Source organism: Macrobrachium nipponense, chromosome 13 (assembly GCF_015104395.2).
Source record: "Macrobrachium nipponense isolate FS-2020 chromosome 13, ASM1510439v2, whole genome shotgun sequence".
Classification (NCBI taxonomy): Eukaryota; Metazoa; Arthropoda; class Malacostraca; order Decapoda; family Palaemonidae; genus Macrobrachium; species Macrobrachium nipponense.
This window is the reverse complement of record NC_087206.1, coordinates 88,479,481-88,502,116: the sequence shown is the minus strand read 5'-3', so window position 1 is coordinate 88,502,116 and position 22,636 is coordinate 88,479,481. Positions and strand designations below refer to the sequence as shown.

Sequence of the window (22,636 nt, the reverse complement as noted above, 5' to 3'; positions counted from 1 at the left end):
GTTTCTCTACTTATTTTTGTTGATATTCAACATCATTCTCAACAACAACAAGAAAAAATTGAGAGGGGGCGGGGCATTTACACCAAATTTAAATATCTGAAGTTCTAACGAGTGAACCGGGACTGTAACTGTAATACAGAAATTAGGCCAAAGGCCAGGTGGTGGAACCTATGAGGTCATCCAGCGCTGGATGGAAATTGAGAGCAGAAACTTTTGAAAGATGTAACAAGAGGAAAACCTCAAAGCAGTTGCACTATGAAACAATTGTTAGGAGGGGGTCGAGGGAAGGAAGATGGAAGAACGGGAAGATAAACGGAGGTACAGTAAAAGGAATGAAAGGGGTTGCTGTTGGGGGCCGAAGGGACGCTGCAAAGAGCCTTCAGTAATGACTACAGTGGACTAACCATTGAACTACAGGATTAGGATGATCAGTCTACAGCGATTGATTTTTCCTCTGTACAAAGAATAAAACTATAATCGATTTAGTTTCCTGTCTAAGAAATAGATTGTCGAAAAAAATATATATAAAAATGAAAGTTCCCAATATCTACCGACAACTTGTGAACATACGACGTCATAATTCTCACTCCTTTAACGCATGAGAAAACTCTTTTATATAAGCTCACCGATATAAAATAACTTGAATTACAACCTCCACAGATATAAAGAAAAATGTTATTACCGTTCTGAACGCGGGAGTATCTATTTCGTCTCCTAAAACGTGATCAAGACGAGGCTGAGAAATATAGCATTATAAATATCACGGGAAAATAAATATTAGTGAAGTTTCAAGATACCATTTGACCTATTCTCGTTCCTTCTTACTTATTAAGGGACTTTCCGACTTCCGTTAACCCCACTTCCATTTTTCCTATTGCCAGTTTGAAGGAAAACCTTGAAAATGTAAATTGAATAATTTAAATCTGCAATGAATATTTATACAATTGCAGGAGACATTGCTAACCAAGTGACATGAATACTTCGCGAAAACGCTCAAAAGAAAAAAAATATGTACAAGAAATATATATTTTAAACTACAAGAGGATTTTACTTCATTGTGGATTGTATCCCCATTTACTTAGAGGTACGACATAGTACCTGGCCTCTGCATATACATATACATATATATAACACACACTCACACACGAAGAGTATCCTCGCAAACAAGGCAAAACTACACCAAACAAAAGTATAATGAACCAAGTTCTCCTTTGTTCACGGACGTGGAAAAAGTCCCGTCTGGATACATAGCTCACAAACTACCCAAGTGGTGAGCGGAGTCAATCAATCAATCAGGGAGGTGCAATGGATATTCGCCAGCCAGGTATGACATACCTCATTACCATAAGCGACCTTAGATAATTAGCGAACAGTGAGTAGGCAAAGATGGGATATCATTAGCAACATTGTTATCTTCTTCGCCCGGCGGCTCTCTCTCTCTCTCTCTCTCTCTCTCTCTCTCTCTCTCTCTCGTGTGTGTGCGTGTGTGTTTTTGTTATCTTATGGGATTTTTTTTTCCCGTATCGAAAAATTCTCCTCTCTCTCTCTCTCTCTCTCTCTCCTCTCTCTCGTAATTATTTAGCTTTGTATCCTCATTATTTAAATCGAGATGTTCTCTCTCTCTCTCTCTCTCTCTCTCGTAGCTATTTCACTTGTATCCTCATTATTTAAATCGATTAGCCTCTCCTCTCTCTCTCTCTCTCTCTCCTCTCTCTCTCTCTCTCTCTCTCTCTCTCTCTCGTAGCTATTTCACTTTGTATCCTCATTATTTAAATCGATTGGTTCTTCTCTCTCTCTCTCTCTCTCTCTCTCTCTCTCTCTCTCTCTCGTAACTATTTCACTTTGTATCCTCATTATTTAAATCGATTAGTCTCCTCTCCTCCTCTCTCTCTCTCTCTCTCTCTCTCTCTCTCTCTCGGGGGAGTAACCGCACGGTCAACCCTGTCAAAGTTTTTTTTTTATTTTTAAAGCTGCTAATTAGTATCACCAGCACACTTCCATCCTGACCTTGCTGTTCTTGAAGGTCTTCATAAAGACAACGTCAATGGCAGCATGCTGATGCCCACCATACCACAGACGTAAAGGGACACCATTTATGAATTTATATGAATGAAATAAGCGTCGATTGGAGAACAACACATCCCGCAATTCACGTCACCCTCCCCCCAAAACCTGCCTCAAACTATGACCAACGACATCTCTCTCTCTCTCTCTCTCTCTCTCTCTCTCTCTCTCTCTCTCTCTCTCTCTCAGCAACTCACCTTAGACAACACCACCAATCAGAATCGCGAAAAAAAGAGATGCTTGACCCTAAGCTTATACAAGATGCAAAACGGACACCACTGTTCAACAAAAGCGAACGGACTGAATAGCCAATCAACTGAGGAGAACAGCCGGAGAGAGAGAGATAGAGAAAGAAAACGGAACGAGACAAGGAAGGAAAAGAGTGGCAGGGAAACTTGCACATCAAAACAAAAACTATGGTCGTTTAACTTCTGAACTGAAATAGATGAATAAATATAACACGGCCATCTTTTCGTGAAGTCCCTTCTTATCCCGCGTGGTTTAGAGACCAATTTAATTTTTCCGTCACTTTCTCAATTGTAGAGAGAGAGAGAGAGAGAGAGAGAGAGAGAGAGAGAGAGAGAGAGAGAGAGAGAGAGAGCACTCAAGAAAATCGCCTGAAATGCGTAATAATATAACAGAGAAAATCTGCTCAACATACTATGTAAAATTCTGCAAATTTTAGAGAGAGAGAGAGAGAGAGAGAGAGAGAGAGAGAGGAGAGAGAGAGAGAACCTAGGATATTTTTGCATTAACCATCTCACGCAGTGAAATACGTTATTGAAAGCACAGTCTAAAAACCATCATTTTCAATGCCTTCAACGAAATTATCACGATTTGTATACGAGAGAGAGAGAGAGAGAGAGAGAGAGAGAGAGAGAGAGAGAGAGAGAGTGCTAAGCGCCACCACAGAGGGAGACAGCCGTTGGCTGTAAACATGTAAGTCGGACAGCTTTACAAATTGTCCACTGAGAAGCGCCATTAGTGAGGTGAATCCCAAATGACTGGAGAGGCAAAGCTATCTAACCTGTTGCCATCTTTTTTTTTTATTCTCCTTCCATTGATTAAGGTTTTAGAACTCATGTTAAACTTTGCCTTAACCTCCCTGGATTACGACCAGGAATCTCCAAGGTAACATTTGATTATTAACTTGGAAATGTGAGGGTTGAAATGCAAACGTTTCTATATTTAGGTCGAATAGCGAGGGATGAAGCGCAAACGTTTTCATAAACGTTTTTTTGTCAAGATGTCTTGTTCGTCTGTCTCAACAAGAATTCGCGATGAAGCCACGTGTAATCGTAATCACCCATTAATCTCCAAAACATTTAAATTTGTCTTTATATGAAACTGGGAGGTAAAAAATATTCTTATTTAATATCTTTAATTCGGTAACCAATATGATTTTTTACATGGAGAATACTTTGACCTTTTTTTAAGTGCCATTAATTAAATTAAAGTTACTACTTAAAATAAATTTTAGCCGTAGCACAAACAATAAAGTATCTAGTTTTCTAAGCCGTGTTTTATGGCCTAAGAATAAAACTGAATTAATTGAAGCTTTGTCTTGCATAACCCGTGGGGGGGTAATGCCGTCAGTGCACCTCATGCGCTGCACTGTAGGCATTACTTAAGGTTCCTTGCAGCGTCCCTTAGGTCCCTAGCCGCAATCCCTGTCATTCTTTTTACTGTAACTCCGTTCATATTCTCTTTCTTCCATCTTACTGTCCATCTTTTCCTAATAATTGTTCCATAGTTCAACTGCATTGAGGTTTTCCTCCTATTGCACCTTTGAAACCTTCCTACTCTTAATGTCCGATCCAGCGCTGTATGACCTCCTAGTTCCCAGAGTTTGGCCTTTGGCCTAAATTCTACATTCCGTTCCACACGACATACTCACCAGAAACGTAAATATTTATGAAATTAATATGCTATCTCGTTAAGCAAAGATTACCAAATAACTATAATGGCCTCGTTACAAAGCCACACTAAGACTGCGTCGTTTAGAAGTGTTTCAGACTAAAGCATTCAAAAATATTAGAACGGGACAATGATACAAGATTTTATATCTTAATAACTACCTGCGTATTCTCTTCCTTCAAGAGAGCCAGCCTTCAAGGCCTAAGGCCTAAGCTGCCCTTTGCCTCAGCCTTATCCTGACAGCACGAAACAGAGATTAACAACAAACAAAAACTAGACAAGGCCAAATGGTGGCTGTTGCTATATTGGGATCTGGTTGATATTTAGATCATTTTAATAATAAGTCGAGATAAGAGAAAAAAATATTTGAAAAGTATATGAATTATAACAACTGAACGACGTCGGTTCTGAAGCCTAAATTGAGAAAACTGGATATCATCTGTAATCCACCAATAATTAAAGGTCTGGCTTTGTATGCAATTCGTTCCTTCGTTAAGATTGTGTTAAATAATCAAGGCGTTTTGATATTATTTAAACCGGGAATGATACAACACAGTATCACCCTTCAATATCCTAATTAGGAAAAGCGATTATATTCATACATACCACACAGATACACACACACTAACAATATATATATATATATATATATATATATATATATATATATATATATATATATATATATACACATACATATACATATATATATATACATATATTATATATATGTATATATATATATATATATATATATATATATATATATATATATATATAAAGAGTAAAACCAATACTTGTACATAGAACATCCTTTATTTAGTGACGACTACCTGTTTCGGAGTACCTGTCTCCATCATCAGGTAGGACAACTAAAGCACAGAAAGAAAACTTGGAAAATCACTAAATCACAAACGATCATTAGAATACAGTAATGATACACAAAAGGTTTATATGTGTATATATATATATATAATATATATATATATATATATATAATATATATATTATATATATGTATATACATGTAACTTTTTGTGTAAACAATATATATATATATATATATATATATATATATATATATATATATATATATATATATATATATAAAGGTAATGTACAAGCATAATAAAAAACGAAACAAAGCAATATTAAAAGAAATAAATACCTGCATCACGAAGGCATACAAACACACATTAAAAATTAAAAACACAACATCTGCGTGGACCTACATACACACACACACACACACATATATATATATGTATATAGATATATATATATATATATATATATATATATATATATATATATATATATATATATATATTATATATATATATCATATATATATATAAGTACCACTGCTCACGTGTTCAAGGCCCTTGGTCAGTTTCTTGTTGGTCATTAAGGGTAGTCAGTCTACCAACCACAGCTTCAGTAAAGAAAGACCCATGTATGTGCGAATGTGTTTAAATAAATTCGACGCCCAGACATTTCTCGTGTATATATTGCATAAAAGCTTGAAGACCTCAGATCCTCGAAACGTCAGACTAAACTCATCAATTCTTACAACCTTTGCTCCGCAAAAACAAAAAAAGAAAAAAAATCTCCGCATAAACAGGCGTAAACATTTCGCTTAGGATATTCTCCTTCAGCCATGCTGCTTGCTGACGGTGTCCTTCGCAAATTCCTTCTACCCACACTCTTTTAACTATATGGCACAGGGCCCCGCTCGGCAGCCTATAACTGACATAGCGGTCTCTTGGCGTCTCTAATCTTGCTACCATCATTCAAGGGATGGGAGAGAGACCTTACCTTACAGACCTTACATCTTACCTTACAGACCTTACATCTTGTTCGGGTTGCCCCAGGTCCCTCAGTGTGAGGCACCTCTAATGTCTACCAGAGAGTTGCTACTACATCTTCCGGTATATTTTGCATCTTCCAACCTTGGATGGTCTGGGATGCAGCTTAGATATTTGTCGAGCTTATTCTTAAACACATCTACGCTCACTCCTGATATATTCCTCAAATGAGCTGGCAACGCATTGAATAGACGCTGCATTATCGATGCTGGTGCGTACTGGATTAATGTCCTGTGTGCTTTCCTTATTTTCCTGGTATAGTCTTGGGCACTATTAATCTACCTCTGCTTGCTCTTTCTGGTATTTTTAGCTCCATGATGTTTTCGGCTATTCCTTCTATCTGTTTCCATGCCTGAATTATCATATAGCGTTCTCTTCTCCTTTCTAGACTATATAATTTTAATGATTGTAGTCTTTCCCAGTAGTCAAGGTCCTTAACTTCTTCTATTCTAGCTGTAAAGGACCTTTGTACACTCTCTATTTGTGCAATATCCTTTTGATAGTGTGGGTACCATATCATATTGCAATATTCAAGTGGCCTACGAACATATGTTTTATAAAGCATAATCATGTGTTCAGCTTTTCTTGTTTTGAAGTGCCGTAACAACATTCCCATTTTTGCTTTACATTTTGCCAATAGAATTGCTATTTGCATTGCATAACATGTTCCTATTCATCATCACACCAAGGTCTTTAACTGCTTCCTTATTTGTGATTGTCTCATTATTAGGTCCCCTATATGCATATAGCTTTCCTTCTCTGTCTCCATAATTTATTGATTAAAATTTATCAGAGTTAAATGCCATCCTATTTACCTCTGCCCAATCATATACTTTGTTAAGGTCTCTTTGTAGCGCGTTCCTATCTTCATCACGAGAGAGAGAGAGAGAGAGAGAGAGAGAGAGAGAGAGAGAGAGAGAGAGAGAGAATTATTTTCTGGAAAATCCCAAGAACTATGTAGTATTTAAACAGGTAAGATTCGCAAGATATACTATAGAGTTAAAGTTCTGTAAATACCCCAGTGAGAGAGAGAGAGAGAGAGAGAGAGAGAATTATTTCCGAGAAAATCCCAAGAAATATATATTATTAAAACAGAGGAAAGATTCGTAAGATACGCTGTAAAGTTTTGTAAAAACCACAGTGTGAGAGAGAGAGAGAGAGAGAGAAGGGTGCTCGCGCTCCTCATTGATGCGTCCGTCCAACAAAAGCAGATGCATTTTCAAAGCCCTTTTCTGCATTAAAGTACTATTCGGTCGAGGTGGTTCATTCACACATGCCATGCGCAGACGCAGTAGGTGCCTAGGTGGCGGCGTCTGCAACACCGGTCTACATAACAATGACCAGCTTTTTTCTCTCTCTCTTTCTTTCTCTCTCTCTCTCTCCTTCTTTTTAGCGTATGTGCAAATGGCGAGTCAGATGATAAATACTCTTCATTTTCCCAGTAACTTTCCAGTGTATTAACCAATTTTGTCAAGCACAACCTTTGCAATTTTGCAAAATAAAAGCAAAGCAAATTGTGAGGGTTATCTAACTATATAGGTGGCAGCGTCCGAAGCATTATAAAATAAACTCAACTTATGCGCGTGGAAGAGAGAGAGAGAGAGAGAGAGAGAGAGAGAGAGAGAGAGAGAGAGAGAGAGAGAGAGAGATTCTCAAGAAAATCGCCAGAAATACGTAATATTACAACAGAGAAAATCTGCTCAAAATACTATGTAAAATTTTGCAAATTTTAAAGAAAGAGAAGAGAGAGAGAGAGAAGAGAGAGAGAGAGAGAGAGAGAGAGAGAGAGAGAGAACATTTTTGCATTAACCAACTCACGCAGTGATATATGATATTGAAAGTACAGTCTAAAAACCATCAATTTCAATGCCTTCAACGAAGTTATCACGATTTGTAGTCAAGACGACGTTACTATTATAACAATAAAGAATTTTAATTGTCATTAATCGACCTTGCTTGACTTCACCTCTAGTTTCCATTAATTATATAAAGATGACCTCAACATTTGTTACTTCAATCTTAATCGCAAACTTCCCCATGAACATCGGACCAACTTCCTCCACTTTTTCAGCCATCTTTTTATTAAAATATATAACAGCAAGTAGAAATGAACGAACGCTTTTGAAGTTATCGAAAAGCAGAGAACTGAACATCAAAATAAGAAGCTTGAAAACTAGTTTTGCTGAAAACCAGCGAACTGAATATAAACATATGAACTTGAAGCTTAGTTTTATTAACCAAAGAACTGAACTTCAAAATCTGAAGCCTGAAGCTTAGTTTGATTGACAAGCGGAGAATTGAACATAAAAAACGAAGCTTGAAGGTTAGTTTGATTGACAAGAAGAGAATTGAACATAAAAAACGAAGCTTGAAACTTAGTTTTATTAACAAGCACATAACTGAACATCAAAGTAGGAAGCCCGAAGCTTAGTCTTACTGAAAAGGAGAGAACTGAATATAAACATATGAACTTGAAGCTTAGTTTTATTAACCAAAGAACTGAACATCAAAGCATAGAGCTTTAAGCTTAGTTTTATTAATAAGCAGAGACCAGGGCGTCCAAATATGAAGCCTGAAGCTTAGTTTTATTGAAAAGGAGAGAACAACATCAAAAAACGAAGCTTGAAGCTTAGTTTTATAAATAAGCAGAGAACTGAACATCAAAATATGAAGCCTGGAGCTTAGTTTGATCATCCTTGATAGGTATTAAAAGAACATTATGGCTTTGTTGAGGCAGAGGTCAGCGCAGCAGAGAGAGAGAGAGAGAGAGAGAGAGAGAGAGAGAGAGAGAGAGAGAGAGAGAGAGAGAGAAAACATCCTTTGTAATGGAAGATAAAGTACAAATCAATAACCCATGAAACCCCCATCGGCTCGAACCGAGGGCAAAGCCATAAATGCAGAGAGCAAGAGGAGTTCGTAAGCCCTAAGGAGTGGCGCTTGGTGCTGACAGGGGAGTAGTAGTAGGAGTTTCCCTCGGGAGAAGGGGAGTCAGGGGTAGTTCTTGGGAGATAGGGTAAGGATAGGGAGAGGTGAGGGGCAGATACATTATCATTCATAGTCAGGCGATGGCGGACGTCTAAGTGGCATTTTGAAATTCTTATCCCCGTCCAATCTTGATGCTGCTTTCGGGGCAGCAGACGTCCGGGGCTAAACATTTGTGAAATCATCATTAGGTCCTCTGAAACGACTTCTTCTGGTGGACATAACATTTAGAGACATCTTACACGGGTGATATTCATGCGTGCGTGTAATATATTCGCTGTTTAGTCAAGCAAATAAAGACGAAAGTTTTGCTTGCGTGGAATTTACTCTGCATTTTACAGAGAGAAAAGCTTTTTCTTGTAAACAATTAAAATGGTAATGGTAAATATGAATATCAGTAAATCAGTTCTAATACATTCATACTAAAAGCAACACGGAGAGGCGCCATCACAATTGTGACCTTTATAATGTAAAGGACGAAATTGAAGAAAGAAAACGAATGGGAAAATATTCCGCTTTCGTTTATTTTACACTGGGAAAATAAGCGAAAAATTGGTTTACGCTTATGTAACACTGGAAAAATATTCGGCTTAAATTCATTGACCAATGGGAAAATATTCAACTTAAGTTATATAACACTTGGAAAATATTCATCTTACGTTTATGTAACACTGGGACAGTACTCATCTTGCATTTATGTAACACTGAAAACATTCAGCTTACGTGTACGTAAAATTGGAAAAATATTGAGTTTTACGTTTACATTACACTGGGGAAATATTCGGATCACGTTTATGCAGCACTAGGAAAATATTCAGCTCACGTTTATTTAATACTGGGAAAATATTCAGCCCATTTTATGTAACAGTGGATAAATATTCGTCATACGTTTATATAACACTGGGAAAATGTTCAATTACTTTTACATAACACTGGGGGAATATATTCATTTAAAGTTTAACACTGGGAAAATATTTCAGTTAAGTTTATGTAACACGGGAAAATATTCATCTAATGTTTAATGTAATGCTAGTAAAATATTTAGCTCACGTTTATTTCATACTGAGAAAATATTTGGCTTGCTCAGCTTATTTCTATGTAGTATCATTTATGTAACACTAGAATGGAAGAAACATCTTAGAAAAACTTTAAAAACAGATTTAATATTTGGAAAAGCTTTAAAAACAGGAGATTTAATATTTGGAAAAGCTTTAAAAACAGGAGATTTAATATTTGGAAAAACTTTAAAAACAGGAGATTTGATATTTGGAAAAGCTTTAAAAACAGGAGATTTGATATTTGGAAAAGCTTTAAAAACAGGAGATTTAATATTTGGAAAAGCTTTAAAAACAAGAGATTTAATATTTGGAAAAACTTTAAAAACAGGAGATTTAATATTTGGAAAAACTTTAAAAACAGGAATTTAATATTTGGAAAAGCTTTAAAAACAGAGATTTAATATTAGGGAAAAGCTTTAAAAACAGGAGATTTGATATTTGGAAAAGCTTTAAAACAGGAGATTTAATATTTGGAAAAGCTTTAAAAACAGGAGATTTAATATTTGGAAAAGCTTTAAAAACAGAGAATATTAATGGAGCTTTAAAAACAAAAAAGGAATTATTTAAAATTTAAAACAGAAGAAAATTTTTTAATATTGGGGGAAAACTTTAAAAGCAAGCGAATTAATATTAGGGAAAAACTTAAAAAACAAGAGATTTAATATTTGGAAAAGCTTTAAAAACAGGAATTTAATATTTGGAAAAGCTTTAAAAACAGGAGATTTAATATTTGGAAAAGCTTTGAAAACAGGAGATTTAATATTTGGAAAAACTTTAAAAACAAGAGATTTAATATTTGGAAAAACTTTAAAAGCAAGAGAATTAATATTAGGGAAAAACTTTAAAAACAAGAGATTTCATATTTGGAAAAACTTTAAAAACAAGAGAATTAATATTAGGGAAAAACTTTAAAAACAAGAGATTTCATATTTTGAAAAATTTTAAAAACAAGAGATTTGATACTTGGAAAAACTTTAGACTTTATAAACAAGAGATTAATATTTGGAAAAACTTTAAAAACAAGATATCTAATATTTGGAAAAACTTTAAAAACTAGAGATTTAATAAACAGATATTTAGAGATGCGCGAACATCGAGCAAAGAAATATTAGGCGTCTTATTCAGACGTACAGCCTGACAGAAGTTATGAGGTTACCAAGACATGACACTCGGTTGTATGAGCAATATTTTGCATCTTCCATATTCTGAAAGACGAAATATTCATATAAAGTTTGCGCATATGTAATATACGATTAAACTTGGCATCTGTCAAGATATGAGCAGCTTGTTCATTTACACGACAATTAAAAGCAAAATTAAAAATCTATTTAAACTTATGAGGAAACAAATCTCTGTTTCTTTATGTATTTATGTATGTATGTATAACATATTAATCACATTCACAAGAAAAATGCATCTATAGGCACACACTGAAAGCCTGGCATAAGGAAAAAATGAATGAAGAAGGTGTCCCTTTTTACTCAATTTAAAATCGACGAAACTTAAATGATACCAAGGAAAATACTCTTCTTTGACAAATACACTTACTAAATTAGGTAATAATCAAGCATTGTCTGGCAACATTTATATACACCTCTCGTCAAACACAAATTACGCCACTGCGTTATAATCAGTATTATTTTCATTATTATTCAGGAGATGAATTCTACTTATATGGAACATGCCCACACGGGGGCACTGACTTGAAATTAAAGCTTCCAAAGAATATAGAGTTCGTTTACACTTGCAGGAAATATTATAATGTTTAGGGCACTTATCTTCAAACAATCGTTCCATACACTAATAGTCTCATTTTACTGACGCAACTATACACAATTTAACATCATATATGTACTTGACTCAACATTCAGTCATTTCCTGATCCAACATCAGAATCTGTTTATGTTGATATCTTTAGTTCGTAATGTTTAGTCAACAATCTTAGTCACTATGTCCACTTTCTGCCCAAACTCCCTGTGAGGAAGAATAAGACTGACTTGGACAATTCCTCAAATGAAAGAAAACCATTACCTCTTATCAACATACTTGGACGAAGGAAAGGGGATCTATTCAACAACTATTTGCTAAAACAACAAACAAAAATGGTGGGACTTGTGCAGTCACCATCTTCCAATGCCTTCCCTTCGTGACGTACCATATCTCCTCTTATAGTTTGTACCTTTTATAACTTATTTTGAAACGATATCTGACTTATAACAAAAACAACCATCTTACACAAGGTCTCAAGATAGTCACCTATCCATAGTCAACTTTAGCGTTTGTTTCGGTCAACAACAAGTCGTTATCTAGAGAAACGATCTGAATTAGCACCTTCGACGAGAAAACCGACAATTTCCGTCGGAAATTGGTCAAAAGTACCAGAGTTACACGGCGGTACTTGAGGAGGCAGCATTCAAATATTTCCTCTTTTTAAGGCCAGAGGTCAATTCCTCTGAATAGGCTAACCTCTGTCTTAAAAATTGAGTGAACGATGTAATGACCGATAATCCAACGCACTTAGTACACTTGGACTCAGGTACCAAAAAAATTATGAGGGAAAAAGGTTACCTATAATGATGACCTGGAAAAATAGACATACAAACCCAAGTTAGAGATTTCATTGTTTTGCCTTTGAACATGTAATGCAATGCTGTTGATATACCTGATAATCAGATTGTCCAAAGAAATATAGTCACCAAAAGGATTTAAAGTCATGGTTATGCTAGATCTATTAAATAGTTTTATCCAAATTTGTTCTGATCATAAAACGAACAAATCTACCAAAAACATTTACCTCTTCTACGTCATTCCTGTGTATGAAATTTCTTCAATCAAAAAAGGATTTAGCCGTCTTTCCTAGAAAGACAGTTATTTCCTATATTTCCCTCTCGTTTCAGCTCTCTCTACCTCTGTCAACTCAATTCTAGACTTTCAAAATTCGTTTCATTAACCAAAACAGGATCTTGTTAAGATCTTTTAAGCAGCATTACGTTAAGCCAGATACAATTCACTCCAGAGACGACGGTACTGAAATCAAAATCTATTAATAAACAGTAAATGGATTTGTGTATAATAAAACGCGATGTGTATCTAAATATAATAAAACACGAAATGTACCGAGACATTCAAATTAAAGACGTCAAATGAATATTATGGCAAGATAAATAAAAGGTATATAAATTCAAGACTGCTATATAAAAGAAAGTTATAACTTAGGTACTTGTAAGCAAAAAGGCATTATAAATATAGTACGAATAAGGTGAACTGCCATCAGGAATCGGAGAGATTATTAAAATTCCCACATAAAAATGAACAAAATTAAAGTCAGTAATTACTGAAGGATCAGTTCAGTGACTGCTAATTGGATGATGAACCTCTGCGATGAGACAGGAAACTTCTAAGTATTCAAGTACACTTATATAAAAAGTAGATTCCTTTGTAGTACCTCATACTACTCGCTTTCACATGACCAGACTTCATCGTCGTTGATATTTTCTTCACTCTCTCTCTCTCTCTCTCTCTCTCTCTCTCTCTCTCTCTCTCTCTCTCTGACAAAAAGAAGACAAAGCATGACAGACGAACAGTGGCAACCCACTGGTGTCTGATGGACATCAAGTTCCTATTAACCCCTCGCCCCCTTGGCTCTCTTTCAGCACTACCTATTACCTAATGAACTCATGCGGACAGGACTTGAAAGGAGGAGGAGGAGGAGGAGGAGGAGGAGGAGGAGGAGGAGGAGGAAGGGGAGGGGGAGCAGGAGGAGATGAGGAGCAGGAGAAGAAGCGAGTAGGATGGAGGAGGAAATAGGAAGGAGAGGAGGACGGAGGAAGAGGAGGAGGAGGAGAAATAGGAGGAGAAGTAGGAGCGGGAGGAGGAGGAGCAGGAGGAGTTAGAGGAGAAGTAGGAGGAGCAGGAGAAGAAATAGGAAGAGGAGGAGGAGGAGGAGAAATAGAAGGAGGAGGAGGAGTAGGAGGAGAAGTACGAGCGGGAGGAGGAGAAATAGGAAGAGGAGGAGCAGGAGGAGATAGAGGAGAAGTAGGAGGAGGAGCAGGAGAAGAAGCAGGAGGAGAAAATAGAGGGAAGGGAGGTCATACAGGGTCAGAGCGAGAGCTGTAATGAACCTCCAGTAAATACAATGACTCTCTCCAACCCCACCAACCCCAAGAGGAGGAACCGGTTGCACCTGATACCCGCGAGGTCTTGACGATCAGGTTTGCATTTCAAGTGCGCGGGTCTTCATGGAATGGACTTACCATTGCCACCAGGAATTTTGCGGTGGCGAAATCCACTTAAGAAGTCCCTACTATATCATCGATGAAAGTTCATAGCAACAAACTCGGTAACAAAGTATTAAGAGGAATTAGTTTTTCGTAAAGGATTGTGTTGCAAGAAAAAGCAAAATTTATCATTATCCAAATACTGACAGACATATATGTATATAGTATATAAAGATATATGCCACGAAGGAAAAATAAACAAAGGAGGATCTGCGAGACCTTTCGACGTTAAACGTCCTTTACTGAGCAGAAAATTTTTCCTTCGTGGCATATATCTTTATTTATGGATTTATCACGTTCCTAACTTTCGTGATTCAGTTATACGTATATAGTATATATAGGAACTGTAGTAATACAATAGAGGTAAAGGTAAGAATATACTTGCAACCTGATAAAAAAAAAGTCAATTTAGAAAAAGTATCCCAAACTAGGGAAAAAGTGGCGTAATTCGTCAGTTCGGAGGTTAAATCTTGGAAGTATGGATTAGTGTATGTATTGTATATGGATATGATGATGTTTTTTAAAAAGGAAACTTAAATTACTGATAATTTATATAAAATATAGATTGCACGCAATATAATTTTGTAACAAAGGCATATTTAGCATTGTACTTTAATTTTTTTATCTTATTCTTCTCTATTTATGATGAGATAAGTACTATGTAAATAATGTAGAGAATTTTATATTATGTTTTCATAATAAAAGGAAAAAATACTGACAGGGACAAGCAGCCAACCCAATGAAACAGTCGATTTCTTATGACCATCATGAGCACTGATATAAGGCGTGTTCCGCCAATAGAAATAATAATAAAATATATTAATAATAAAAGCAACTATGATGATTTACCATTTTTATTCAGTCAATTAACCATGTCATAATCTTATTGCAATGCTTCAAGAAGGTACAGAGATATAAGACATAATTTATAAACATGATACCAGCCCAGAAAAAGCAAATAACATATGTAATTCGTGTAATTACATGTACTTGCTTATTAATAGATTTTTTATTTAAATTTGAAATATCAATATATCCGTTTCTTCCGCAAAAGATTAAAACGGAAGATTAAAACACTAAAGTCATAAACACATCATTGTAGTACAATAATTCATCTTTAAGGAAAACAAATGAATATAAAAAAATAATTACACACCAAGTGCAAACTTCTATCTCATTATAGATTATTGTTCTAAAATGAACGACAAACGTCATGTGTTAATATAAAGATTAGTTTTAAAAAGCTTAAAACGTAACATTTCTGATGTTTAAATTTTTGTTAAGACTTACTTCTGTATGAGCGAAACAAAGCAGAGTAATTAAAGCTAGAGATAAAAAAAGTGCGCGAATTTACACTAGTATTGTATCAGCAATATACAGTATATAATTAAGCTTGCAACGAAAAGACTTAGAAATACTGAGGGAAAAAAAAACACGGTACATGAAAAGAACTTCGAAAAGAAAATCCATTTTAGATTTATAATAATTTTCATCGTAAGATTGTGGATCAGAAACTGACAAATTTCCATTTCTCCTACTTTTATCATGGAGTTGTCTCGAACTTAGAGAGAGAGAGAGAGAGAGAGAGAGAGAGAGAGAGAGAGAGAGAGAGAGAGAGAGAGAGAGAGAGACGACTAAAGTAATAAAAAGTTCAGAATTTCAGATGAGGGAAAAAAACAGAAAACTGAAAAGCACAGTAGATAAAATAAATGCATAATTATTTGTCAATTATGTGAAACAGATGATTAGCAAATTACTGCCAGACTTGTTTGTGCAAATCATTAAAATAGTCCGAGTAATCAACTAAGACAAAAATATAATACAAAAGTCAATTTTTTCACACTTGGAATAAAATTCCTAAATATGATGGAACATCTGAAATTCTAAAGCTGAGTCTGGAAAATGGTTCCAGTAATCTTTACAAGTCTTTACTTCCAGGAATGGATATCAACAACGGGAGAGAGAAATCCTTTGCAGATTTGGAGGTTTCAAATCCGAGAGAAATATCCTTTGCGGATTTTGATGGGATCTCAAATCCGTGAGTGTTATCCTATCCAGATGTTGAGATATTAAAATATCCTACTCTTTGAAATTTAATTTTGACATCTAAAGAGTGAACTATGTTTCATTAGTAATAAAATAAAAAAAATAGAGTTCACTCTTGGTCGCATTTCAACGATGATTCTTCCATTTAAAGGAGCGAGGCTTCATTCACACAATAATCGCACAAAACTGGAAGGTGAAAATACTGGAGATTTCTCGAACAGAAGAAATCGAAATTCCTGAGCCCTGAAATCAGAGCAAAGAGGATTACCATAATGCCCGAACTAAAGAATTTCATCTTAACTGAAAACCTTTCGATAAGATTTCTTTCGCCTTACCGGACAACCAGATCAGATAATAGCTGCCTTTGGAAAGAGAGGCTAAGGATTTCACCTCTGAAAAGAGTAAAAGGCAGGCTTGCGCAAACGAGAGAGAGAGAGAGAGAGAGAGAGAGAGAGAGAGAGAGAGAGAGAGAGAGAGGTTATTTACAAGACAATCCCCTGACATCTGTATTTAAAACAGAGCGCGGCCTTTACTTATTACTCTAGAAACATTTGTAAGTACCCTTTGTATTTTAACAAGAAAACTTGTTTCGTGACAAGATCCAAATGAAAGTAATGAAACACCTTCACAAAACTTTGAATCTGTGGACAACGATCCTCTCGCTGCTATTCACGACGTCACTGAAAGGCAACATGACTGACTATCTTCAATCTGAGTCACATTACGTTTGTCGTTCATTTTAGAACAATAATCTATAATGAGATAGAAGTTTGCACTTGGTGTGTAATTATTTTTTTATATTCATTTGTTTTCCTTAAAGATTGATTAATGTTACTACAATGATGTGTTTATTACTTTAGTCTTTCAAGTCTTCCGTTTTAATCTTTTGTGGACGAAACGGATGTATTCACATTTCAAATTTAAATTAAAAAATCTAATGATAAGCATGTACATGTAATTACACGAATTACATATGTTATTTGCTTTTTCTGGGCTGGTATCATGTTTATAAATTATGTCTGATATCTCTGTACCTTCCTTTTCATTTGGCTCAAAGCTCCCGACAGATCGTCAGCAGCAGATGAAGAGGAGACACTTACTTACCTTTGAACTCCAGTAAGGGGAGACTGGAGTTTTCCTCGAAGCTGAAACTAGCTGTCACTTGGTACTTTTCAGACAGCTGCCTCAGCTTCCACTGCAGCTGCCTGCTGTCCCTTTTGGCAGACATAGTTAATGAGGACTTATTAAGGAACGGCTCGAAAAAAACACTAGCATTTTGCTTCGCTCTCCGTTCAGGACACTGTCAGTTTTTTCGAAGCATTTCTGTTTTTCGTTTTGTCAAACGGCCTCAAGCCACAAGTCATCGGAATGCGAAGTCACTTTCATATACACTACACTGAAAATGTTAGATATCGATTATGCTTAGTTGCAAATTAAATCATTTAAAGAAAGTGCATTAAGCTGTGATGTACGGGTCACGCTCTAAGAAAATATAAACAGAACTTTGCAAATACAAACGCTCTCTAAAACACAAACACATGATCCTGTACGCGAGTGCTAACAATTAATATACTTCGTCAATAAGACGACTCGTGCGCCTGAGTTGCGTGGTTGGTATGGTGCTGGCGTGCCACCTCGGTGGCCGCGAGTTCGATTCTCGAGCATTCCATTGAGGAGTGATAGATGTATATTTCTGGTGATAGGAATTCACTCTTGACGTGGTTCGGAAGCCACGTAAAGCCGTTGATCCCGTTGCTGAATAACCACTGGTTCCATGCAACGTAAAATCACCACACAAACAAAAAATAAAGCGAATCACAAACAACACAAGATAGATTTTACCTTTAACGACATCGCCTTCCACATTAACATTGTTTTTAAATTAAATGAGCATTGAGACTAACGTTCCCCCATTGTCTTAAAAACGAGTTTGTTCTTGTAGGTATAACTCTGGGCTCCTCTTCCGGAAACTTGCGGAATTGTGTGTTCTTCTCAGAGTACTTCGAAGTTACTTAGAGAGAATAAGAATAATGGAACGGAAAATCAAATTTAGGCCTATGGCTGGAACCTAGAATGAAGTCATTCAGGACTGAAAGGGAAATTGAGAGTAAAAGGGATATAAAGGTGTAACGGGGGGGGGGACCTCAGAGCAGTTCCACTGTGGACTATAGTTTGGAGAGGGTGGAATGTACGATGGAAGAAGGGGAATATGAGAGTAGTTGCAGTAAAAGGAATGAAATGGGTTGCACAGCTAAGGGCCGAAGGGACGCATTGAGAAAGAGAGGACTTGGGCCTTTCCCAAAAACTATTCTTTCAGAGGTACCCACTTCGGACAATAATTGACAAACGTCTGAAATATATCGTCTGCAAAGAGAGAGAGAGAGAGAGAAAGAGAGAGAGAGAGAGAGAGAGAGAGAGAGAGAGAGAGAGAGAGAGAGAGAGTACTTGATTAATAACATCGCCTTTGAAAAAACAAGCAAGTATATAGATTCATTGCAAATCATATACCTGTTCTCCCCCGTGAGCTCAACATGTCCCCAAAACGTCACATCGCCTCCTCCCAACATTTTAAAGGTCTCACCGAACTTGTAGAGCTTCTTGCTTTTAACTCATATCGTAACTGGCGGAAATAACTACGAGAGAAAGCCCTTTTCTAGTTTCCCGTTCCAAGCGAAGAGCCATTTTTTTTTTTTTTTTTTTTTTACGTAATACACAAAATCTCTCGCGCATAGTCGATCCCAGTTTTAACCACAACAGGACACAATCACGTGACTGGGAGCGTAATTTGCCGGACATAGAAAATTAATAGATATGTGCACTGGTCCACACCTAAAGAAATAGACAGCTGTGTTATGAAATCAGTCAACCCTGTGCAGCTCTGGAAAAGTAAAAATCTTGATTTCAACTGATAAATATATTTTTTAATCATATAACGATCAAATTTTTTCTTTTGTAAAATTAACTTGCGCGTAAAAGTTAACACACACATATATATATATACCAACAAGTTAGGCCAAAGCTCTCTTCAATACAAACAAGATGCAACACTGCTTGCATAAAACATTACAATTAACCTCTATGACAATGACCATTTTATTACTGTATATCATGTCAACAAAAATTTCTGTTTATTGATGCATAGGCTGAAAATCGTACAATGAACTATGCGTCAGAACTTTAACAAAATTGTTTAGAGTCTTCGTACTAACCTTCATTTGGTATTCGATAAAAACCAGTATCAGAATCTGTCGGCTTTATGACAAAGGATATGATGGGTATAACTTTAGCCCATCTCTTCTATAATGAGGAAATGAATATCCATAACTAATGAGAGAGAGAGAGGAAAGGAGAGAAGAGGTTAGCGAGAGAGAGAGGGATGGAGAGAGAGAAGACTGAGAGAGAGAGAGAGAGAGAGAGAGAGAGAGAGAGCTTGCATTTAATTTATGTAATAGTCATTTTAAGTACAATCTTGCTTATCAACTTCATTTTACCTTCCATGGACAGGTATCACACACACACACACACACACACACACACACACACACACACATACACACACACACACACACACACACATATATATATATATATATATATATATATATATATATATATATATATGTGTGTGTGTGTGTGTGTGTGTGTGAAAGTGACTCAGTCCATGGAAAGTAAAAGTAAGTTGATAAGCAAGATTATACTTAAAAATCACTTTATTATTCATCTAAAAGAAGCGTTCCACCTCTCTCTCTCTCTCTCTCTCTCTCCTCTTCTCCTCTCTCTCTCCTCCTCTCTCTCTCTATCTCTCTCTCTTCTCTCTCTTTCTCCTCTCAGTCTCTCTCTCTCTCTCTCATTTCCTTATTAAAGAAGAGACGGACTAGAGTTATACTCATCACCCTATGTCATACAACCGATAGATTCGGATACTGGTTTTTGATGAATACCAAATATAGATTACTGTCACCACAAAAAAAAAACAATTTAAAATTATCATTTAACATTACCGAACAGCTTTTACTCTTCAGTCTCCTCCCCTAGTGTTACATTAAACGGAAGGTATGTCTTCAGAGTTAGAAAATACGACCATGCCTTAATTATATTGCTAACGCCGCCTATAGTACATGGCAGCTCTTACAAAACATAGAACAAACAAGAGGCTCAACTGCTGTGACCAGACTAAGAACAACGTCTGAGGGAATCCTTACTTAGGAGAGAAAAAGCGAGGAGAAATCTGATGGCCAGAAAAAGAATATTCTTAGCAGCCTTCTGTATCTTTTCTGTTTTTTTTAGTTTTTTTGTGTCAGGAAGAAAGATTATCTGGATGGCTATAACAGCTGTGATATTCTGGCTTCCAGGGCATAAAACACACACACACACACACACACACACACACACACACACACACACATATATATATATATATATATATATATATATATATATATATATATATACAGACACGTACACGCATGCACGTTCTTATATATAGACAACCACAGCCACCCAAAAACAGACAAATTTTAAAACAAAAACAGTTTGCCTCTTATTTCCTTATCCATAAGTTAAAATTAAGATAAAGGAGGGAGAGGAGAAGGGAAAAGGAAAAATATTCAATGCTTGGTATTAGAGGAAAGGCTTTCAAATAAAAAGAGCGATATAATAGAATAGAATATAGAATTTAGCGCTGGGATCTATGAGGCCATTCAGCTCTGAAAGGGAGACTGACAGAACGAAGGTCTGAGAGGTGTAACAGGAGGAAACCTCGCCGTTGCAATTTGAGCATTTGTTAGAGAGGATTAAAGAGACAATCAACGGAGGTACAGTAAAGGAATGAAAGAGGTTGCAGCTATAGGGGCCAAAGGGACGCCACAAAGACCCCTAAGTAATGTATAAAGTGTACCATATGAGGCGCACTGACGGCACTACACCCTACTGTGTATAAGGAACAATTACACAAGGAATTGGGCGATTCTCAGATTAAATGTGGGAAGTGGAATGCTGATGGGTGTAACAATAATACCAGAGAGTAAGAACATTCTGTAGCTGAGCAAGAGGAACACTGACCACCACAGCAGTACCGGATGGAAAATGAAGTTGTCTTTGGACCATTAGCAGGAGTAAAGGAACGCCTACTGATTAGAAGAGATGCCTTGACTGCAAAAACTTGTCCACAATGAAAACAAAAGAACTTCAACTATTTGAATATCCTAAACAACGCGGAACACGTCAATGAAAAGCTTTAGTGAATGGAACAGAGGAAACGCTCTTATGCTTCAGAATTTTTTTTAGTCTCTCGCTCTCAAACAAGATTGAAATAGCCTGACCATCTGCAGAGACAGTGTGATAATACTGACAATTCACTATTCAAAGGTTATCTCAGGGCACTGATACGATGCCCAATCAATATGCAAAACGCTTCTGTAACTGTGAATTCCTTATCAAGGGTCCAGAGAGCTACGTGCATTCGTACACGACCCAGCCGAATAATAAGAGAGATGGATTTAGGAGTCACATTTAAAGGATAAAAGTGTGAAAAGGAGTATGGCAGAGATGAACATTTAACAACACATGACTTTCAAGGAGCCGATTTGTGTGATACCAGAACGGAACCTGTCGTTTGTATGGAGTGTTTTTACGTTGCATGGAACCAGTGGTTATTCAGCAACGGGACCAACGGCTTTACGTGATTTCCACTTCTATCACCAGAAATACACATCTCTCGCACCTCAATGGAATGCCTGAGAATCAAACTCGCGGCCACCGAGGTGGCAGGTCAAGACCATACCGATCATGCCACTGAGGGAACCTGTCGTGATCTCGTACCAAACGTGTTATATACACGTTTTAGTCGTCATACGAGTAGGCATCCGCTGGAAACAAATCTAGTTTTCTCAACTTAAAAAAAAAAAAAAAGAGAGAGAGAAATTACGTAAATTAAGCAAAACGAGAATTATGATATAAAATTTAGGGCAGAGGCCTGGCGGTGGGACCTATGAGGCCATTCAGAGCTGAAAGCAAAAGTCAGAGTAAAGTTGGTTTTAAAGGTGTAAATGGAGGAAGACATCAAAGCAGTTGCATTACGAAACAATTGTCAGAAGAGGGTGGAAAGTAAGACGGCAGAAAGAAAATATGAAAGGAAGTTCAGTAAAAGGAATGAAAAGGGTTGCCGCTAGTGGCCGAAGGGACGCTGCAAAGAGCCTTAAGTAAAGAAAAAAATAAAGTAATTCAAATGAAAAACCTCACATGCGTCTCCATGACCTACATCAAAGATGGTGTGATCTTTCACGCTGAGAGTTGATAATACAGAAGCCATACTTCCGTCATCCGTAGACAACAACCGCGGGACGAAGGGGACGCACAAGAAGAAGAATCGTGCGTCCTTGAACTCAAAAGAAAAATTTTTTAAATTTTTTCCCCCACGGTGTAT

The 22,636-nt window shown here is 36.5% G+C and overlaps 1 protein-coding gene across 3 annotated transcripts in view; it reads right to left on the bottom strand.

Moving 5' to 3' along the window:
* LOC135225175 (PDZ domain-containing protein 2-like) overlaps positions 1-22,636 on the bottom strand; it is an 856,731-nt gene that overhangs the window by 761,009 nt on the left and 73,086 nt on the right. Inside the window, exon 2 of one of the 3 annotated variants that reach the window (XM_064264440.1) lies at positions 17,317-17,608. The exons of the other annotated variants lie outside the window; for them this stretch is intronic. Coding sequence (XP_064120510.1) covers positions 17,317-17,440 — 124 coding nt within the window. The 5' untranslated portion in view covers positions 17,441-17,608. The remainder of the gene's footprint in view (positions 1-17,316; positions 17,609-22,636) is intronic. 3 annotated transcript variants of the gene reach the window in all.